The sequence below is a fragment of the Papaver somniferum genome, chromosome 8 (assembly GCF_003573695.1).
Source record: "Papaver somniferum cultivar HN1 chromosome 8, ASM357369v1, whole genome shotgun sequence".
NCBI classification, from domain to species: Eukaryota; Viridiplantae; Streptophyta; class Magnoliopsida; order Ranunculales; family Papaveraceae; genus Papaver; species Papaver somniferum.
This window is the reverse complement of record NC_039365.1, coordinates 150,560,961-150,583,861: the sequence shown is the minus strand read 5'-3', so window position 1 is coordinate 150,583,861 and position 22,901 is coordinate 150,560,961. Positions and strand designations below refer to the sequence as shown.

The 22,901-nt window shown below is 34.2% G+C and overlaps 1 protein-coding gene across 1 annotated transcript; it reads right to left on the bottom strand.

Moving 5' to 3' along the window:
* Window positions 1-12,760: 12,760 nt before the first annotated feature.
* Window positions 12,761-17,152, bottom strand: LOC113301730. Its single transcript, XM_026550529.1, has 5 exons — window positions 16,861-17,152; window positions 16,684-16,728; window positions 14,394-14,897; window positions 14,051-14,276; window positions 12,761-13,316 (listed from the first exon to the last, which is right to left on the bottom strand). The coding sequence occupies exons 1-5, from the start codon at window positions 16,882-16,884 to the stop codon at window positions 12,847-12,849; spliced, it is 1,269 nt and encodes a 422-aa protein (XP_026406314.1). The 5' UTR covers window positions 16,885-17,152; the 3' UTR covers window positions 12,761-12,846.
* Between the last annotated feature and the right edge of the window lie 5,749 nt (window positions 17,153-22,901).

Here is a 22,901-nt window from a genome sequence, read left to right as displayed (position 1 = left end):
AGTAATAATGAATATTGGTTGACCAAAGTAGAATAACTCAGTTCGCTAGGTTGTTATCTTTATGCTTGATGTCAGAGATCTGATTCTCCGTTTTATATTAGGAATAGGTCAGGTCAAGTATGTGTTGACTTGACTATGTCTGTATATTATGGGTATAAATACCCTTGTCATGTATTGTGTAATGGACCTGAAATACTTCTATATAATATATCAATATAAGTTTTTTCATGGTATCAATCGGGAAAGAAACCACTAAAATTCTTTTTCGATCCTAGGTTTTTTATCTCCAAACTTCTCTTTAATGGAGAATGAATCTTTAGTTTCCGCTGCATCATCATTGTCATAATCAAAAGGTTACAAGAAGGAGAAGAAAAAGAAAAAGAAATCAAATTCTGATATTGAAGAAGCTTGTACTTCCGTTGCTCTAATGATCAGAACTTTATGGTGTCTTGGATGCAACGATGATGAACTTGAATTTGATAGAGGTAATTTTTTGATTCAATTACAAATATTCTCAGTTCCTGATTTCGAAATTAGGGTTATCAATTTCTTGTTGTTTCTGAAGATGTTTCTGAACTACTTTTCCCAACTTGGCATAATTCAATACAAAAACCCTTTCTCTGGTTTGGTGATTTTCATCCTAGTTACAGAAAAATCTGCAGATTATCCACTTGTTTGGAAATACCCATCAAAGAATTTGATAACTAAAGCTGAAGAAATGGAATGTGGGTTAAGATTGATTCTTACTGGGATTATGAATCGGTATAAGATATTACAATCTGGGTATATTGATAAAGTTGGGTATGATTGGATTCATTCTACAGGAAGAATGAAATCTTGAAAGCAATTAGTGGTGCTGTATTAGTTCAGATGGATGAATTAGTAAGTGTTTTTCTTATATGCTAATAGATTAAAAAGAAGTATTTTAATGGAGATTATTAGTGCTACAGATATTTATCAATATGCTCTTTATCTTCAAGGACTTGCTCTATTCTTTTTAGGGTTCAGTGATGTTGAATTGGTTAAAGAATTTGAACAATGCAGGATCCCATTACAATAGTTATTCTTTGATCTATCTCATCAGTTTTGCATATGATTGTTCATGTTCTTTATGCTGCAACAGTAAGGAGGGATGTATATAACTCAGATTTTGCTAAAGGAATTACTTCTAGTTATTGATTCTTTCAAGATTTTGGGTGTTTAGATGGAAGGTCTTTAAGTTGAGATTACAAGGAAAAATTCAAGCTAGGGTTACAACAACATCTACTTCTTATCAACATGATCAAATAATCAACAACAACAACAGGAACAACTTCAGCATCAATCCAACAGAAGTAACTTCTGGGTAATATCAATATTCATATGGGTAATAACCTTTTAATAATAATTTTCCCCATTTTTTCATTGTTACTTCTTTTTTATATGAGTTTAGCATATGAAGTAATAATTTTCAATACCCAACTGGTCCTAAAAACATTTTTCAATAACCAGTTATATGACTTGTTATTTCAAAACAAGTCCTATCAATACCTTTACAGATCTGGTCTTACAAACACCAGTTTCTAAATATAAATTTGAGTCTCTTAACCAACAGAGAACACCAACAACAATTTGAGTCTCTTAACCAACAGAGAACACCAAAACAAATACCAGAAGCTACTTTTTCTGCTGTTATTCAACTTGTGTTGCTGCTAGTTCTAATTTTAATAAAAAGGTTCAACGATTACTACTTGCCATGCTACTTCAATATTTTCTGGTGCAGTTCCTTCATCAACTAATACTTCTACTACTGTTGTCAGTACATGTACTGCTACTATCCTGATGTTTGATGTTCACCTGTTTCTAGTATTACTATTTTTCAAGGGCTTGCTGAGTTAGCATTTGGATTAACAAGGCACAGTATTGGTTTTCAATTCCGCTACTTCATCTTGAGTTTCTGTTCCTGTTGGGAATTATTATTACTGTTGATTGTTACATTCCGTAACATTTTATGTGATTGTTTATAGTAAGGGGGTGTAATAATTTTCAGGTCAAGTCTGTGTTCTTTTTGTTTCTCTTTTCAAACTGTTCCAGACTTTTAGACTGTCTGTCTGTAACGTTTGAGGGGGTATATTAGGAATAGGTCAGGTCAAGTCTGTGTTGACTTGACTACGTCTGTATATTATGGGTATAAATACCCTTGTCTTGTATTGTGTAATGGACCTGAAATACTTCTCAATAATATATGAATATAAGTTTTTTCATTTTAGACTTTTCTTCTGTACTGAAAACGAGTGTGTATGGAGCCTATAAATAATCATAATGTGTTTTGGGATTGTCATGAGATAATTAATTTCGACATTTGTATGTTAGATTTTGGTGGTTGCAGGCAGCATGGCACATACGATCCAATCCTATTGGGCTAAATCTGAAACCGTCCAGAACCCATATTAATGGTGATTCTTAATGAACCGAGAGAAAAACGATGAAAAAAACCCGCCTCTCACAGTTTTTTCCTGAACGTGTGTTGTCCTAAGTGAGCCTTGCCCTTTGGAGTTTAGCAGGGGGTCCTATATTGGGAAAGCCGGGTTTTTTTCATGGTTTTTCTTTCGGTCCGTTAAGATTTTTTGTTAATATTATTAAGTCGTGCGTTACCTGTACACAACCTATTAAAGAGTGTGTTATAGGAGAGGAAAAATGGGTTTGGGGGGGAAGAATTTCTCCAAATTTTGGTCAAAATATTCTGTCGACATTTAAACGACCCGATAATTGTTAAAGTCTGTGTACATCCTAACTCAAAACCAATTAGCAATTGGCAATGAGTGGAGTGGCACTTCCATATTGTATTAAAGTTAATTATGCGGAAACTAGCGATGTGGGACTATTGTCCTTTCACACTCCTCCTCGTGTGTAAGGCCTGTCAATCGGCCTAACACGTGGACGTACATACGTATGAGTCATGGGTATGCAAGTGACATTTGGTTTTGAGTTGGATGCCCGCAGACTTTATCATGGTATCAGAACTAGGCCTGAACGCGGGGTGTAGGCTTGATTTTGGCCACAGTGACTGACTTTGTCACTTGTGTACCCATGAGCCCTCCTTGGTCATTACGTACGTAGGTCCACGTGTTAGGCCGAGTTACTGGCCTACACATGAGGGGGCACGTGGAAGGACAATAGTCCCGAGTTACCAATATCCCCTTAATTAACTTAACTAAAATATAATATGGAAGGGCCACTCCATTCATCGCCAATTGCCTGCAGACTTTATCATGGTATCAGAACTAGGCCCACACGAAGGGTGTAGGGACGATTTTGGATGAGTAGGAATCATAAGACTTTTTGTTTTTAGGTCTCAAATCAATTTTTTGATTGGACAAAATGATTATTGATCCTACTCAAGCTCAACCAAGAGCAGACTCTTAAGTTTTTGTTAGTTTTTGTTTTAAAAGCTTTAATTGAAAATACGAATAACTTTTTGTTAGAAAACATAAACTAGAATCAAACTCCAGGATTAGAAAATGGTGATTTAGGTTTTTGAGATCATTTTTTTTTCTTTTACGAATAAGGATTCATATGCATATTGAAAGTGGAGAGAAGAAAAGTCATGCATTTCCTCTTCCCATGTTAATCTTTTCCATAAGGCTGTGTTTGGCATGGAAAGAGTTTGAATTCTAGGGAGTTCCAACTACCTAGAAATTGAATTCCATTCTTCTAAATTTATGTGGTTGGCACAATTATTGATGAAATTATTAATTACGTCATTCTCCATTTTAAATATTTATTTATTAATATATTATTTGCTGATAAATTTATTTTTGAATCACTGAATTTCTTTAAAAGAATTATATTTAATTAGTTAAATAATTTTTAATTTAATTGTCATTAATCTTGTATATTTTAATAAATAATTACATAAAAGACTAGTAAATTAATAAATGCGATATTAGTAATTAAAAAAATACTACAAATGCGGATTTTATTTATTTTTCATTTTATTTCTTAAAACAATAATACAAAAATTAAACAAAGATATTAATTCAAAAAATATAATATAAATTAAATATGACATAAATATAATATAAATTAAACAAATATAATATTAATTAAATATGACATGCATATAATATAATATTAATTAAATACATTAGCATATTAATATAATAAACCATTAATTAAAAATATTAACATATGATAACATTAATGTAATATAATATTAACATTAATTAATTAAATATAATATAATATTAATTTCAAACATAATATTAAAAAAACATATTAATAATATAATATAATAATATTTTAAATATCATATTATTATATATATAATATAAATTTTATTTTAGAAGTGAAAAAGTTATTTAAATTATTATTTTAAGTAAACATAATATTAATAATAGTCAGTCTTGCAATTGTTCAAATAAAACTTCAATTTTTTAATGAAAATAAATAATTTATCAACAATATTAATTAATTATTTATGTAAATATAATCTTAGTGGAAATAATTGAGGAACTGCCTCATTAGCCACGACGCCAATTCCAAAATAGGCGGTTCTCTCTTTCATAGACTACGCATCGCTATCCAAAAAGATATTGGCACCCAACTTGTTGCTCGGTTGCCTACCCTCGATGTTGTCATTGATTTGTAACCTACACTTTTCTAAGTTTTTCAATAAAAGCGTTGAACGGCATCGTTATTTATTTTATATTTGAATTGAAAATTTATATAAATTATTAATTTAAGTAAATATAATATTAAACTAGAAAAAATGCACGTGCGATGCGAGTGCCATCCCTCTTCAAAACATTAAATTTTTACCCTCCATTGCTGTTTTTACATCAACATTATCTACTCTTCTTTACACTAATAATTTGCATCAACATTATTTACTCTTCTTTACACTAATAATATTTACTCTTCTTTAAACTACTTTAATCTAAAAATTATATAGAGGCAAAAAAATGCAACAAAAAATAAAAAATATAATAAAAAGAAATGAATTAGAGAAATATGAATCTGATCAGCACATGCATGTTATGGACAGTGGCCAGGTAGAGACACAAAAAGCAGATCTCTATCATGACCAAGATTCGTTATTAATAAAAGCTAGTTGCAATTTAACATTGAACTCAAGCTTGTACATCGACCAAATTGACGACGGCTTGACCCAATGAGATGTCATGTCTTTTACAGAAGACTTTCTAAAGAAAAGTGCACCATCGCACCAAATCGTGACTCTCAGCATATTACATACTTTGGCATTGACAGCTGAAGATGAAAACTTGAGAAAAAATTTACAAGAATAAAGATTTTGCCTATTAATCCAAATAATCCAAAAACAAAGTGCACTGCAGCCAAGTCTCATTGCAATTCGATCACAACTCACAAAACCAAAATATCCATCAGATAGCTTTTCCTTCAGAACTACTACTGCGCAAGTCCATTTAATCCTCGTCACTTCCTGCAATAACAAACAACCTCTCTCCATTAGTCCATTACTACGAATGACAACAACGGGAGCAACATTATCATTACACCTTCATGGAACACCAAACTCCTTCAGTCTGAACCATTGATAAAATGCATCAACTCAATAGTTATTTTTTGTACTACCATTATTACTAAACAAAGCATCCTAGCTCTTGAACCCATGGATAAATTTCCCTAGAGGACTGTCTACAGAAATATGTCTGCTGTCTTTTGGTTACAGTTTTTGCTGTAGATGTAATGACTCCATTGGCATCCATGAATATGCCTTCTATGTCGTAGTCGTCGTAAAGCAGCATAATAAAAAGAGTATTTTGTGCAGAATAGAAGACTTAGGCTTAGTTTGGTATTGCGGTTGTTTTTATAAAAGCACTTTTTTCCTGTGCGTTGTTGTGCTGTGTTGTGAGAAAAAAGCAGTTAGATGTTTGGTAAAATATTAATTAAAGTTAGAGCTGATTAAAAAAACAATTAAACTATATTTGGTAAAATATCAGGTTCAACTATTGTTGTTGTGGCAAATGATAAAAACAGACATATCTCTGAAAATAGTTTTATTCAATTGTATTGGGTTTAAAATAATTAATTTTTTTCACTATTAAATACAAATATAAAAAATATTAACTTTACTAATTGTTACTGTTATTGTGATTGCTAAAAGAAATTATTTTACTTAACCACTTTTTAATATATATATATTTTCGAACAAAAAATCAAACTAAAATTAAGTAATTATTTAATATTTGTATTTATTTTTATTTTTGACAAATTAAATGAAATGGTATCATAAAATAGTTTAAAAATAAAATATAATAATATTTAAAGAATAAAATATAAGAAATAAAAAACTGATTATATGTATATTTAAGGGTAATTTTTGTCATTTACAAAATAAAATAGGGGTAAAAAGGATAAATCAAGCATTAAATTTTGGTGGGACCAAAGCTTATGCTTTTGTAGCTTTTAAAAACTCCTCCTCCCCAACTTTTAAGAATTAAGGAATTTGCGAAGTGCTTTGGGTAAAAAGCACTTTGATTTTTTTTTTACCAAACACCAATTTCAAAAATTATTAACATATATAGGTTTTGAAAGTGCTTTTGGAAAAATAAAAGCATTACCAAACCCAGCCTTATACTTACTTACTTTTGAGAGGACTAAGACTTCACATTCCAATGTCATTGCTGCAGCCATGTGAGAAAGCTATACCAATCAAATCCTTACCAGTCGCAGGTACTCTTCAAAGAAAAAAATTAATTAGCTCATTAGTCTCCAACTTATGCTTAAATACATTTGTTTGCAGAACACTTCTACAGTAACAATTAATCAGCTCATAGATACATAACTTATTGGGATAGTAGTATATTAACATCTTGTTTGTTTGCATCTGACTCGATGTCTGGGTCTGAGTCAACCCCTGACTCGCACCGAGTCAGATGTCAGACTGTTTGGTTTAAAATTTTTGAAGTACATGACTCGCTATCTGAGTCAGGGGTTATCTCTGACTCGGTGGCCTTTGAGTCAGGTACAAGAACATCCCTGACTCAATGTGTCCATCACTGACTCGAATGAAAAGTTAAGATTTTAGCTTGACAATTTGGAAAATCATGTAAAAATATCTTTGGAAAAGACTTCCTGATGGAAAATCTTTCGCTCAATTTATAGGTTTCAAAAACCTCAGAATCTCTGAATTGAGTCTTAATTTGTTCGAGATTGATTGTTGCCAAGTTCTTCACAAAATCGGGTTAGTTATATGATAATCTTCCTGTAGTTTCTTAGGGTTTTTTTGTATAATGTTCTTGGATATAATGTGTTTTTTGTTGGGATCCTAGTCCGACATTGGTTAGATGGGGCTTAACTGGTAGTTTATAAGTCAATGGATTCCCTCATCTAGTCAACTGGTTTTCGAATTGAGTTCTATCCATGGGCTTATAACGAGTTTAGGGTCAGAACCCTAACATTTTTATGTAATGGGTTTTACTTATTTTTGGGTTTCAAATTAAGGGTATGGATTATCGAAGTGTTTTAGTAATTTTCTATGTATGTATTAGAAGTTTCAACAAAGTTAGGTTTGTGAGCTTAATGTGTTTGTGAAAATGCCTCACTGACTGTTTGGTTTAAATTATTTGAAACCAAGTAATTGAACAACTTGCTAGTCTCGTGGCCTGCTGGCACTAACGTTTTGAACTTGGGAAGATATTTGGTAGTTGTAGTTGCTCAGAAACTTGCACTATCTGGTTTTTATGGACCCAAAATTTTGAACTAACGTTTCATTGACAAAGTTTAGGAATCACATGTTCAATGGTTGAGTATTGTTGCCATCCTGGTTCACTAGACAGTCATTTGTTACCCTGTCTTATGTAATTCATAGTATAGTTTTAACTTTTAACATCTTTGTTATATCTAGTTACTTGTATTCCTTCTTTTGTTGTTTCATGGGAGTGTTTTCTGTTTAAAATTTTCCAGTCAGTTGAGTCAGGTATGACTCAAACAAACACATTTTCTGAGTCAGACCTTAGTGAGTCAGATGCAGATGAGTCAGGTGATTTTACTCAGATCCAGACGACTCAGATCCAGATGACTCAGATGAGTCAGATGCAAACAAACAAGATGTAAGATCCCAAAAATAGGCATTGGCCTAATTATAAAGAAAACAATGAAAGTGATGAAAATGCAACGATGATTTAGATTATGATACCCATTGGTTAAGTCATTCTCTGAATTGCATTTGCACTTAGTCCACCCAACACATTATTGATAATTCACAAATAAAAAAAGATATACAGTACGTATTTGATGTTTGGGATTAGGCGCCATTATTGGTGATTTATATGGTGAATGCTAGCTTAGATTTGCATACAATTCTGGTCGGTATGAGAATTTCACTTTTTCGGAGGAACTTGACAACTTGTATTCTTAATCAAGATTAATAAACACGAAAAGCAAAGAAAGTAATTTCCAGCTCAAACACATCATGATAGGCATCTGAAACAAATTTATTGGTAAGACAAATTTGGAAAATTATGTTATTTAGCATTTCTGGGCAATATAACCGTATACCAAAAACTGTAACAATCTGTAATGGAGTTTGAACTCTGGGCACGAAGACACATTAAACAAAAATTGAAAATAAGGAATTCGAAATTGAAACTAATAAGCTTTTCAAATCGTCTTAAGGATGTTTACGACTTACCGACAAAAATCCAATCATTGACGAAGCAAGTTGAGAGTTAAGTGAGTAGGTCTTTAAGCATAATATTTTTGAAACCAATCAAATTCCCAATATTGAACAGCTTCCCAGACAAATCTAATGAAAATCCGACATATGTTATGGAAATCGAAATTGGGTAAGTGTAGGATCTAACTCTTGTTAGTATCCACCTGCAATTACACACACTCACAATATAAATAAGAATAAGAAGATGAGAGAATCAAGATATTTTATTGATACTCAAAGCACTCAGTTCTGTGTATTGAAGAGAACTGATTACACCACTTTATATAGGTGTTAACAAAACAAACTAATCTAGCCGGTAGAAGCTAAACTGACTGCAACTAATGCTCCTAGTCTATTACAACGGCTAATGACTAAGTAAAGGGAATTATTCAAAGTAGAACAGAAACAATAAACAGTAAAAGATATCCGTTGGGTTTGGCTTAAACTCCAACAGCCTCCCTTAAGCTCAAACACAATGCTTCTCATAGCTACACACTCCCAACAGATGCTTGAGCCTGAAAAAGATATCCGCCTTCAATGGTTTGGTAAATATATCTGCAATCTGCTCCTGTGACTTGCATAATTTCAATCCAATTGCACAATTCTTAACAAGATATCGAACTTTATGATATTAATGCCGATGTGTTTAGCTCTTCCATGAAAAAAAAAGGATTCTTAGTTAGGGAGATGGCTGATTGGTTGTCACAATATATCAGCAGTGTTGGACACTCTTGATGTATATTCAATGTTTCAAGTAAACCCCTCAACCAAACAGCTTGATAAGCAGTCGCAGTTGCTGCCATATATTCTGCTTCGGCAGTAGAAAGAGAAACTACTTGTTGCTTCTTGGAAGACCATGATACAGCTCCAGATCCCATAAAAAATACAAAGCCAGAAGTACTTTTTCGGTCTATATCACCAGCCCAATCGTTTTCGGTGTAGCCAATAAGTTCAGAATTATTATAGAATGAGTAAAAAAGACCATGATCGTGTGTACCTTTTATGTAATGCAGTATTCTTTTTACATCTTGAAGGTGAACTTGACTTGGAGCTTCCATAAATCGACTAACCAAACCAACTCCAAACAGCTAGAATATCAGGTCTGGTAGATGTTAAGTAACGCAGACTCCCTACTAGTTGGCGATAGTGAGTCTGATTTACAAGCTCACCTTTACAAGGTTGATCCCAATGTATTCGACCTTCCACTGGTGTCTTTATAGGAGTGCAGGAGTTCATTTTAAACCTCTTCAAAATACCAGCAGCATATTTTTTTGACATATAAAAATTCCATCATCTTCTGTGCAATCTCAAGGCCAAGAAAATATGACATAAGACCCATGTTAGTCATCTCAAAGTGACTCACCATTGCCTCCCTGAATTCAGTAATCATACTTTGGTTAGTTCCAGTAAAGATTAAATCATCTACGTACAAACAAACAATAAGCATTGTTAGGGCACTGCTCGGTCGAACTCGCATGCGTTGCTATCTCAAGCATGTTTGTCAATGTTAGTGATCAAAAATATAAGTCTTCATTTCTAGCCTATTTATAGATGTCTCGGACTAGGACATAGATTGTGTAGTTGAGCTTAGTTTTCACGGCGTTCATCATTTGAAGGCGAATAACTACTAAAGGGAGGTTATGGAACTTCATCGACAAAAGGTATGTGGAGACTTATGAGAAATAGTAAGATTTGGTTGAGAACTGTACTAGTGGCGTCCACTATTTCCCTTGACATATGGTGGTCCCCACCTCCTTTGGTGTTTTGAGGAATATTATATTGCATGTTTGTGGCAAATGTCATTCAACTTGCATTTAGCGATTATTTTTCTTAAAGATCAAATTCGTCTATACTTTCTAAAAAAGCACTAAAATGGTGTTGTTAGTCAAAATATCGAGTCATAACTAATATAAATATGAGTATAAAATGTAGCATATACGTATTTATCAAACGCCGATTCATATTTCTCAATGATATCCCACGATCGAGACAATTGGTTAAATCCCGTGAAACCATTTCATAGGGTGAAATCCAATTCACGAAATAATTTGATCTCTGGACAACGTCAGTGTGGTAAAGGTCGTAATGCCAGAGGCATCATTACCGCAAGGCATAGAGGGGGAGGTCATAAGCCCAAAGAAGTGAATATGGTACCCAAATAACGAGAAATATGTAAAAAGCAGGTCTGATTACGCATATTCCTAATCCTAAATGGAATGTAACGACACAGGGGTCCATATGTAAACATAGTATCTATTTACATACGCTCGAATACCCCCTTCTCATAATGAGAGTGTACAAGAATTCTACTCCTCTAAATGGCCTTTTTGGCGCTGGTTAATAAAGAGCTGTTTAGGGGCGGTTGGGTACCTTATCAACACCCCTTTTTCCCGTTCTAGCTCGATTCTGACACCCTTAAGAAGGTTTTATAATAAGCGAGGAGCATAATCAATTGATCCAGACTCACAAACAAATACTAGACCACGAAGACATCCAGTTGATGATTCCTCTGGATCACGTTTGTACAAATGGTACTTCGAGCTTGGAACAAGCATGAAGAAATTAACGATACTTCTTTATCTTTTGAGTTGTTCCGCCGGCTCGGTTTCTACTGCCGAATAAACTAATTTAAAAATAGGATAACATGCTCGATAAGGACCCTTAGCCCAAGTGTTATATTTGGTTATTTACTAAAATCTCCTTTTGGAGGAGAAGAATGGATTGTTAGTGTAGACGACTTAGAAGATATAATTGGACACCCCCAGAAGGAGCAGGGGAGTTTCACGGCACGTCCTTGAATGTTAAGGTAAACAAACCCATAAACCAAAGTTCTCTTAACACTATGCCCGTTGCTTATGTTTTGGTTTCTGAATCCAACCACTGGAACAATACTCTTTACGGGACCGCATATCATTGTTGAATCGAGTTATCCGGAGATTTAGTTGCTAGATATACTTGACATGTTTGATGCTCTTTAACAGGTTGTTCATTTCTAGGGATCAAGAAAAAGACTAATGCTGGAGTCTTGGAACTTTTACAATTCCTCTCCATCTCCTAGCATCCCTGATATGTTGTGTCTTATTTTAATGAGTAGGAGAACTAAATATGATTTCTGATTGTTTAATGGTTTCTTTTTCTCACTGGTGTTTCTTGTGATACCAAGTTTTGTGTGAGTATCTGTTAAAATTATATATAAAAAGTCTTTGCAATTTCAGTTCCCTGGGTTTGATATGTTTTTCGATTCTCTCTCTTTTCTTTTTTTGTTTTCATCACCAAGGGTAACATGGGAAAGACACAATTCCAGCCTTATAACATCCAAGGCCTACCTTGTTCTCAATGATGGAATATTTGGACGCCAAGCTATCTCTGTCAGTTTACAAGTGTCCTGCACGTGCTAGTATCATCACTAAAATTTATCAACGTGTGAGTGTGAAATATACCACGTGTACGTCTAGACAACATTCATGAGACGCCGAGCATTGTAACATTTACGGATGGTGCAGATTCAGACCACTAAATATATTATTCAATCTCATCCGTCACATTGCGCTTTAGTTTACTCCGCCTTTGAAGGCCTGTAGTCCCTTCAGCGAGATATTTTAGCGAAAAAATCCCATTCCCCTCTCATTCTGATACGTGCATGTATTATGGTTTGGTTGGTAATGGACAGGTTAGGTATGTTGGATGATATTAGGTAGTTGTTGTAGTAGTTACTGTGTATGGATATATATATTATGTAATAGATGTTGTAAGGGATTATGAATGAAAATGTAATGTTATCTTGTCTGTATCCCTTCTTTCCTGTTTCTAAGGGTCTGTTTGGCAGCTTGGAAACCCAACAACATATCCTAAGTAGAGATATCAATTATCTAATTAGGAATTGGTTAACTTGAATTATGTTTGTCTCAAATTTTATCTTATCCCATATTAACATAGAAGTTGTTTGGTTAACATCTCAATCACCCAACAGAAATCATAAGTATAACTTGAATCATGTTTGTTTCGCTCTCGAATTTAAACAACAACATGCAAATAACAGTATCCAAGTCTAAATCATCCAATTTAAACAACAATATGCAGATAACAGTATCCAAGTCTAACTCATCCAATTTAAACAACAAAATGCAAATAACAATATCGAAGTCTAACTCAACAGTATGCAAACACTAGCCGCGGCGGCGACGCTGATAGTCATTCCACATTGCATCTGCGATTGAAGTTCGAAGTTCTGAAGCTACTTCTCGTTGTCTATTTCTCCCAAGTGTAGGGAATTCACTGTCTTGTTGCATTCTTGGATCGGTTTCTAGTAGGTTTTGTAAGTTCTCATCATCGAAAATCAAGTCATTAATGCACTCTCTGCGGATGTGGTTATGAAGGATGCAACATGCAAGTACAATTTTCACTTGTGATTCAAATGGATATTGAGGCTGCAGTTGCAAAATAGTGAAGCGTCTTTTAAGTATACCGATAGCACGTTCAATTGCATTCCGTAACGATGCATGTCGGAGATTGAATAATTCCTTTGCATATTTTGGACGATTTCCACCAAATTCCTTCAAGTGATAACGGACACCACGATATGGAGTAATAAACTGCGGCATATTGGCGAATCCTGCATCAGCGAGATAAAATTTACCTGTACAAACAAAAAAAGGCTAAGTTATCAATCAAGCTCTCCGTGGATATAACATAAATGTGATTATAGACTCTACTGCATATAGGATCTTCTTCCCCATTCTAAAATGAAGTACAAACATTGTACAATTTTCCCTGCAACAGTAGGAATAGGAATGACAGCTATTGCAATGCAGTGCTAAAACCAACAGTAACTACCAAAACCAAAACCCTTGTTACTGCCCGTATTTTACTCGTTTACCATTTGGAAGACCACTGAACTGAGAGCCACCCATGAGTTATTATCTCTTTTCTGAGAGCCACCCGTGAGTATCAATGAAATGGATTCACAGACGAGATTAAGTGGGTCTCGGAAGACCACTGAACTGAGACATGGGAAGTGTAAAAAAACAGACAAATAGTTCCCAATAATCATTAAAATGTCATGGTCACAGATGAGATTAAATATCATGCTCTAGGAATAATCATTAAAAAAAACAGACAAATAGTTCACAGATGAGATTAAATGTCATGCTCTAGGAATTCCAAACACATAATTCAACTGGAGGGTTTCTTTGATAGTAAATGATGAATTGAACAAATGATGAAAAATACAGCATAACCAGCATGCCTATCTATCTAATTAAAAAGTAGTTGTCTACCTGAGCTTCCCGTTAAAAAGATGTCAAAGCTAGAAACATGGGTTGGCAATAGTATTTGGAAGTAGAATGAAAAATATATGATATCACGTTATACCTTTGGGCACAATTAATCTATCGCATCTTGTTAGAGCTGAATCTAGTATGCGTGAATCAGCAGCCGAGCCTTCCCAACCAGCTAGAACATACTGAAACTGTAAGTCAAAGGAACAAGCTACTAAAACATTTTGCGAAATGAACCCTTTTCTGCACCAAAAAGGGACTTGTTCGTCGAGACCAACCATTGCTGGTATTTGTGTTCCATCAATGGCTCCTATACAATCCTATAATGAAAAGAATACGAGTAAAAAGTAGTTGGCTGTGGATACAAACATATTTATATATACAAAAAAAAACTAATTGAGTTTATGTGATAAAGCTTGGTTGAAGATATGCAATACCTTGAAGTATGGATAAAATCTTGGGTTTTCTAAGATTTTAGTGGGGGTATCAGGCCCTGCTGGTACAAGAAAATCATCTGCCAATGCAACAATAGCATCCAAGACTGCATTAAAATGTCTACTAATTGTCTCACCTGAATGCTGAAAACGCTCTTGAAGTATCCTGTTACGTTCATTATGTCCAACAACAAGCATAAAAATTGCTATTTTTTCTTCAAAACGAACTCCATTACTATGACGAAGTAACTCCTTTTCTTTCAACATATCACATAATCTTAAGAAAACATGTTTTTCCATACGAAAACTATCCTGACATCGTGCATCATGACCATTTAAGACTTCATCTACATGAGCTGCACCACTAAGAATTGAATCATGGCATATTGTTTTCTCCAAAAAATATTGGTAATAAACAGCAATTAGTGTTGTTGTGGCTGCTATTACAACTACTACCAAATCTTCTTCATCGTCAGAACTCGCCATATTACGATATCTTATATGTACCTACCAACAGAAAGAATATAGAAGATTAAAAATCATTATATCAATAGAAAACACACAGAAAATTAAAAATCAACATGAAAACTTTAAAAATAAAAACATTTCAATTTAATTCATAGAGCAGGAACATAGTTCATAAAAAATGAAAGGAAAACTACTATTACAGTACCATAACAACATTAAACTTAAACATTAACCAAATTAAATCTCTGACACAAACTACTAAATGAAAAGAAACTTAACCATAACCTAGTAATTCGAAATCCCTGAGAATACTATGTGGCCAAACTTCACCCTATCAGACACCTAGTCACTTAAATTGGAAGGATAATATGCGGGAATATTGAGCTTCGATAACAACCATTGTCGTTTCCTGTTCCCAGTCAATGCAATTAAAATCTTAGCTTTCTTTTCATCTTCCAATAAATCTAGCGCCTGCACAAAAGTATCATCATCCAAATTTGGTACATCCTCGAGTGCGGACACTAAACTTGCCTCTAAAGATGATGAAATTTTGTTTTCTTCTTTCTTAGTCGCAACATTGTTCACAGCCGCTGCCATTACCTGAATTGCATCTACCATTCCTTCTCCTGTACTCTTTTTGTCTTTCTAAAAGGACGTGAATTCATACTTGTTGAAGCTCGAGCCCTTTTTTGAGTGTCATATGTACGCAAGTCCTCATCCTTATATTTATATCCATTTTCATTCTATTCTTGAGGGGTATCTGGAGATTGCGTGTTATCTAAATTTTCATTATCATGGTCATCATCATCTTGCACAGTATTGTCATTCCTACAACGGCTATACCTTCCATTGGCCATATTATCCCCAAATATAATAGCTAACTCATCAAAGTGAGCAAGGGTCTTTGTCCTCCAACATTTGACATCAGGATGCTTCTGCAAGTGGAATTATAAAATTTTCCTATTAGCATATCTTCTAAATACAAAACGAAAATCAAAATTCATTCAATTGTTAAAGAATAACATAAATTACAAACCTTGATATAATCATCCCATACAGCATCATCAGCAATCACAATTTATCGCGACTGATCCCATCCAAATCCACTTTGACCTCTAAGAGTACTCACAGCAACATAGTTCTTCTTCAAAGTTTTCATACGATTTTTCAACACATCCTTGGTAAAAGAAGAACTAAAACTCTGCTTGAAATTATCAACAAAGTGTGTCCAAGCATATTTGTTGAATTGACCATCGAGTAGTTGTCCTTTCTGTACTTGGTCTTCCATTAGACCTATGAACAGTCTATCCATGGGAGGAGTCCAAGTTGTCCTTCCAGTTTGGGGGTTGGATGATTGATCACTCTCCATATTCTATAATCAACTGAATATGTAAGCTATTGCTAAACAAACTTTTCAGGAAACTTGGCCACACAACAAAGCTTAACCCTGTGAACTTGGGAAGCTAGTAATTACTCAAACAAAGCTTGTTATAAACAAAATGAATTACCTACTGATTCAATCAAATCTACTAAAAAATCTTTCCCAAATTTAAGTCATACCAACCTACTATAAACAAACAACCTAAATCATTATAATTGCGATGATACCAGTAACATGCAATTGATAAAAACAAAAGAAAACATATGTAGTAATGAGAAGAAAAACCACTATCAACAGAAAAACCAAATCATTAATCTGTGAAGATGATATCAGCAACATGCAATTGAAAAAAACAAAAGACAACATACACAATAATAAGAAGATGGATAAATATTCATGCATCAACAAAGATGATAAGAAAAAGAAAGAGGATGAATATGGTACCAGTAACTTGCAATTGATTCCTAGCAGATATGATATGAAAACCCTCTGTAAAAAAAACAAATTGAATCAGATTTTATAGCAACTTGCAAATCAGATTTGCATGATAAGAAATTGAATCATAGAAATTAATATGATGAATTGAATCATAGAAATTGAATCAGATGTAAAGAAGAGTACCTTGTAAACGATGAAGATATGCATCGGTATATATAGAGGAAAAGAAGTATGAAAATCTCAATCGTGGGTTTAGTGGTTATACTGGAATTCGTGGGTTTCAGAGTGGGATTGTGCCATTCTATTCTTGGTGAGGAAATGAGAAAAACAGGTATTCGAGAGAATACCTTAATCGTACTTTTTGAGGCTACGAAAATCACGGTGAATTTTGTTATTCTTAACCCAAATTAGAATTTAGGAGAGACAAACACAATAAAACCGTTTAATCTGGATAACCCATCCTAGAATGGTGATATCCAAGCTACCAAACGCGACCTAAGAGATTTGGGTACCTTGGCTGTTGGAAGAACAATTAAGAATAAGAGATTAGGCATAAAATTCAAGACTGAAGAAAACTATTTAAGTTGGAATTGCTTGATCCTTCGGCAGAAGTTCTACTGACTACTACTTGACAGCTAGAGAGGTGAGAGAGAGAGTAAAGACCGTAAAGAAAAGGGCTTAGCAGAAATAAAAGAAAAGCAAGTAAAGAAAATAGTTGAATTAGAAGTTGACTACTGTATTCCACGTGTGGCACATGCGCACAGTTTGGCAAACAAATTTAATCTCATTTTCAGTTGAGTACTGTGCTAGAGTGGGAACTGGGAACTGGGAAGAAGCTTCCTGGGGATTCCCACCATCGGAAATCAGCTTATGGAAACTTTGATCCATGCGCATGACATCGGTCCTTCTTGCACAATCCTTTTCCACCCTCATCTCTTTGAACAACACATTTTGATTTATCACCCTATTACGCCTAAGCTCAACAATTTGGATTCCAATATTTTTTGCGGGCCCCCACTGCTACTACAGTCATCTATCGTTATGTTTCACACACAATTATGGATTTTTGATTAAAAATTAAAAGAATGAGCATAAGAAGAGAGAAAAAATAAAAAACCAAAAACATACACTAACACTAAAAGCTGGCAAAAAAAAATGATTTTGGACGATTTGTTTGGTGTCCTAAACAATTTTCCTTCAACGATGAAATGTCAAGCTTACCCCTCAATGATTTTTTCCTTCCCTCAATCTGGCGTAAATGATAGCAAACTAACGGGAAAAACTGACTAACACGCTAACCCAAAAGACGCGATTATCCCTCCGTGTTTTTCAGCTTCCTACCTGGGTCACCGTAATTAAACATAGAATGTAAGGTTCGGTTCGTAAAAAGAAAGATAATAGATCTAAGAAAATACTCGATTTTCATTCTCATTCTGAATCTCCATCTCCCCTTCACCTCCTTCAACCTTCCACACCACCACTACCAACATTCGACACCACCCACCACCACAAAAACTAACAGTTCACTATCTTTTATTTATTTATTCGCATTATGCTCTATTTCTTGGGTTCGGAGAGGAGACTAAAATTACTACTTTGTATTATCAGATTTTTCTTTTGCTTATTTCAGCTGAAAGCCTGTAGCTTCCTTTGATAGATGAAGTGCAGGAGCTCAAGTCAAAGGTCAGTTCTTTTTATATAGCAAATTGTGATTTTCGTTGATAGGATCCTTGACTTCCATGCATTTTCTGTGCCTAGCAAGTATATTCTTCAAAAGAAGAGAAATTTTATCATATGGATACTTTTTTATAGTGTTTGATCAATGCCCTTATATCACTGCTGACTAAAATTTTCTTTAATGAGACCTTGGGTACTGAGTCTGAAGTACGAGTGGGTACACGAACAACTTCTGAGCTGAAATATTGGCAGCTGACAGCTGAGACAGTCTTTAACGCTGAAGTTCAAGTTCAATTGCCGTCACCACTCAATTGTTATTAACCAATCGTGCGAAATTGTTGGACTTGGTTACCTGTAATAAATTATGGGTATCGAGGGTTCATAGATCGATCAGAGAAACAAATTACAGATAATAAGAACACAAGATCTTAACGTGGTTCGGCACTAACGCCTACGTCCACGGACAAATCCCCGAAGGGAGAATTATTATTGATCTCCAGATGTTTGATCATTCTGGGATAATCTCTGTTACATTAAAACACTCGTATTTATAGAGTGGTAAACTATAAGTGTTGTTGACTAATTACACGATAAGAAGCATATCTAGATAACAACTTGGATTACAACATATCTTGGAAGCTTCTCTTCACTTATCTTGATTAAGTCCACTTCTTGATTAAGTCCACGGTAGTTAGATTGGTTTTATCCTCTTTTCCAGTACGTGTCTTGATTGCTTGTGTTTCCTCGGACCTTCACTGGACTTTAACCTCGGCTACTTGTGTGTGACAAACTCTAATATTCCAATACCCCCCCTCAAGTTGGACACGTAATGTTTTGAAGTGTGCAACTTGAAAATTGTTGAACAGAACTCTGTATCCATGAACCGTCGATGATTATTAGCCATGGAACTTGAACTTGGACTTGAAATGACCCATGTAACAGCACTTGAGATCGGATGATGAGAAATATGGTAAATTCAAATTCTTCCACAAATCGTGTACCAGAATGGTAGATGATAAATGAGCAGTTGAACTACTACATTTATGAATTAACTCATAGACTTAGGAGCTAGGTTGATCTTGCATAAAGATATAAAAGGAGAGAATCGACCAGTGAAACTTGGTGAAATCATATTTATATCGCCTAATCGATAACCAATCATCCATTTTATTTTGCATATCCTATTCCTCAGGTAGAGACTTGTGTTGAATATGATCACAATCTTATCACTATTAAGTATGTGGGTGTATCCATAGTCGAGAATCACACAAACCCTAAGGCGAAACCAAAATGGTTAGAGACGGAAAACCACCAACTTGAGAAACCACCAACTTGAGAGCAGGAAAGAAATACTTTATGTAGTACATTAATTATTAGTTGCTCAAACTAATAAAATTAATTTGATTGTTCAAATGATAATGTCGAATGAACAAGGCATAATGAACTAGTTACAACTAGTATAAGATGCGTCCAGTTGAGGAACACAGATGGACGTCAAAAGAGTTTTTCGTGAATCAAAACTAGTTTCGAAAAGATTTTCAGAAAACCCATTGTGAATGGATTGTGTTGTATAAATAAATCCCCAACATATGGTTAAAAAACTCAGATGAAGAGTTTGTTTAGAAGAAATAACAGTTAGTCACTAAGATATAGTCATAGACGTGTAACTGTTGAAGAGAGTTTTCTGGAATGAAAACTGATTTCGGAAAAGTTCCGAGAAAATCCATAGAGAATAGATTGTGATTATGATGAATATATCCCAAAAAATATGAGACATGATAACACGTACATCTTTCATAAAGATGCAAAGTTGATTTAGTTGGTAGTATAATGATCAACTACCTATTTAAAGAATATCTGCTCATAAGATTAGAGCAAGATGCGGACAACAAGATCTTGGAGATCCTGGATTATGATCCAAATGTAGATATATTAGATCATTAAAAAGACTTTTTTTTTTTACTGAATACTACTGATTTCCAAAGATTTTAAGGAAACCAATGATTAATCATCTTTGACGCATAACAAAGATGTACGAGATGATTTAGTTGACAGGATGATGATCAACTAAACATTGAGGAATATTAGCTCATAAAATCAGAGCAAGATTTGAATAATAAGATCTTGGATAAAGACCTAAAAGAAGGTATATTTGATCACCAAACAGACTTTTCCTCAATTCAAAAATATTTTGAGGAAGACCCATGATGAATGGGTTGAGATTGAATAAACCCTCGAGATATTGGTCAAGAGCAGGAAACAAAATAAGGTCCAAGATGACCCGTAACAAAGATAGCAGTTAAATGCAATTGAGAAAGTAGATTATCATCAAAGATAAGTAGCTCATTAGAGCAAAACGTGACATGAATCGACATGAGATTCCAAAAGATAGAAATCATCTTCGGCGGAAATGATTGGATCAGAATTTAGAGAGCCAATAGATGATGGCAGTATCACAAAACAAAATTAGTTAAATCAACTAGTTGTTCTGGATGTGAAACAATTGAATAATACTGACTAAAATCAAGTTGTTTGATTAAATGAAAGGGCCAATGAACGTACTGACACTAACAAAGGAAATTTTGTCATACCTTCCATCCATGCTTTGAAAGAAAATTCACTTCTCTATAGAATGGAATAATCACGCTAGATGAATCCTTAACAGACTTTAGATAGAGTTATGCTTCACGAATTCTTCGTCCAACTGATGACTGTAATATGAAGCAGGTCTTTGACGCGAAGAAAATATCCACATAGATTTTCCAATATAATCGGAAAAAGTTAATTGATAACTCTGATAAACTGAGCTAAGATTCATCAATAGGCAAAAAGAGACTACTATTCACCATCACAAGATGGTACTGATGAAAAAAATACTAAAACAAATTTTAGAAAGCAGAAGCGATTTGAGCAGCAAAATAACCTTCGCAGCCGCAGCAAAATAACTTTTCTCAACAGCATCATGTAGTCTTCATTGCGTAATGGGCTTAAAAAGACTTAACTGAGTTCTTCGTTGGATGATTATTAATCCATCCAGTAGTCGGCAGAGAGAACATTGGCAGAAGTGTTGAAACACTAGAAATTGATATCCAGAAAACGGAATATTGTCATTTCTTGTTAACGACAAGGGTTGTGATGCAATCATGCAAACGGGACTTGAATACCCATACATCTGTTAAGACTTAACAAGGTATGAATGTCTGAAAACACAAAACCATAGAAAATAAGGTTAACTGATTATGTGATGAGATATTGAAAGGCGTACTCATGGTTTTATCTAAGCTGCGACAGTCGCAGAAAAACCCGAAGAATATGATGCCTTAATGAGTTGGAACACGATCGTTTCATTGATAAAGAGAAACAAAAATCAAGAATTAATGATATCCGACTATATTTGAGATTGGTGGGATGAAAAGAAATCCACTGTGTATAGCATTCCCAAACATAGGAAGAAAGACTGTTTTGTTAACAAGAATCGTTGTCAACGTAACGTATTAGCTGTGTGAATTTCACAGTACCAAACTTATGTTTTTCAGAAATAAAACACATTAAAGTATTAGAACAAGATGTTACCAAATACGAAAATATTCAGAAATAAAAGATTATCTCGATAAAGATGGAAAATATGAAATCCGTTTCCAAAAGTAAATCAATTGCCCAGATTATGGCAAGAATTTCAAAAATAGAGATATTTTCGGGATTGAATTCTTCTTGGCAAAGAAGGGAATTTTTTTTTAGTGAATGTATAATTGATCATCCACAACGTGTCTCTGATTGAATCAATAAAATAGCAATGAGGAAATTAAATTTGCTGAACTTCCCTGTTATTCAAGATACTACCTTAAGAAATATGGGTAGTAGAGAAAGGACTGATTTGAAAATAATCAGTTTGACAATGATCTTGAGAACAAAAAATTAGTTTTACAGAAAATATAACAAAGATAATTGTTGTATAATGACGAAGAGAAGATTGAAGATACTCCCCGTATAGTGTTGATCAATGATTCCTTGACATTGCAAAGAAAATCATGTTAGTGTTAAGGAACGATGATAGTAGAAAAATGATCCTGCAGTGAAGAGCAGAAATAAACAAAGATGCTTTTAACTTTGTTCCAATTGAATTTCATACAGCATAGTCCGCAATGAGTAAGCAGTACTGTGTTGATAAAAAAATGCAGTTCAATAAGTAAGCAGGATAATTACTGAACATGAAGAAAATTATTGAATGACAAATCAAAAATTTAGTAGCGGAAGCAAATCGAGCGGATCTCCCCGCTCTGATACCATAATAAATTATGGGTATCGAGGGTTCATAGATCGATCAGAGAAACAAATTACAGATAATAAGAACACAAGATCTTAACATGGTTCGGCACTAACGCCTACGCCCACGGACAAATCCCCGAAGGGAGAATTATTATTGATCTCCAGATGTTTGATCATTCTGGGATAATCTCTGTTACATTAAAACACTCGTATTTATAGAGTGGTAAACTATAAGTGTTGTTGACTAATTACACGATAAGAAGCATATCTAGATAACAACT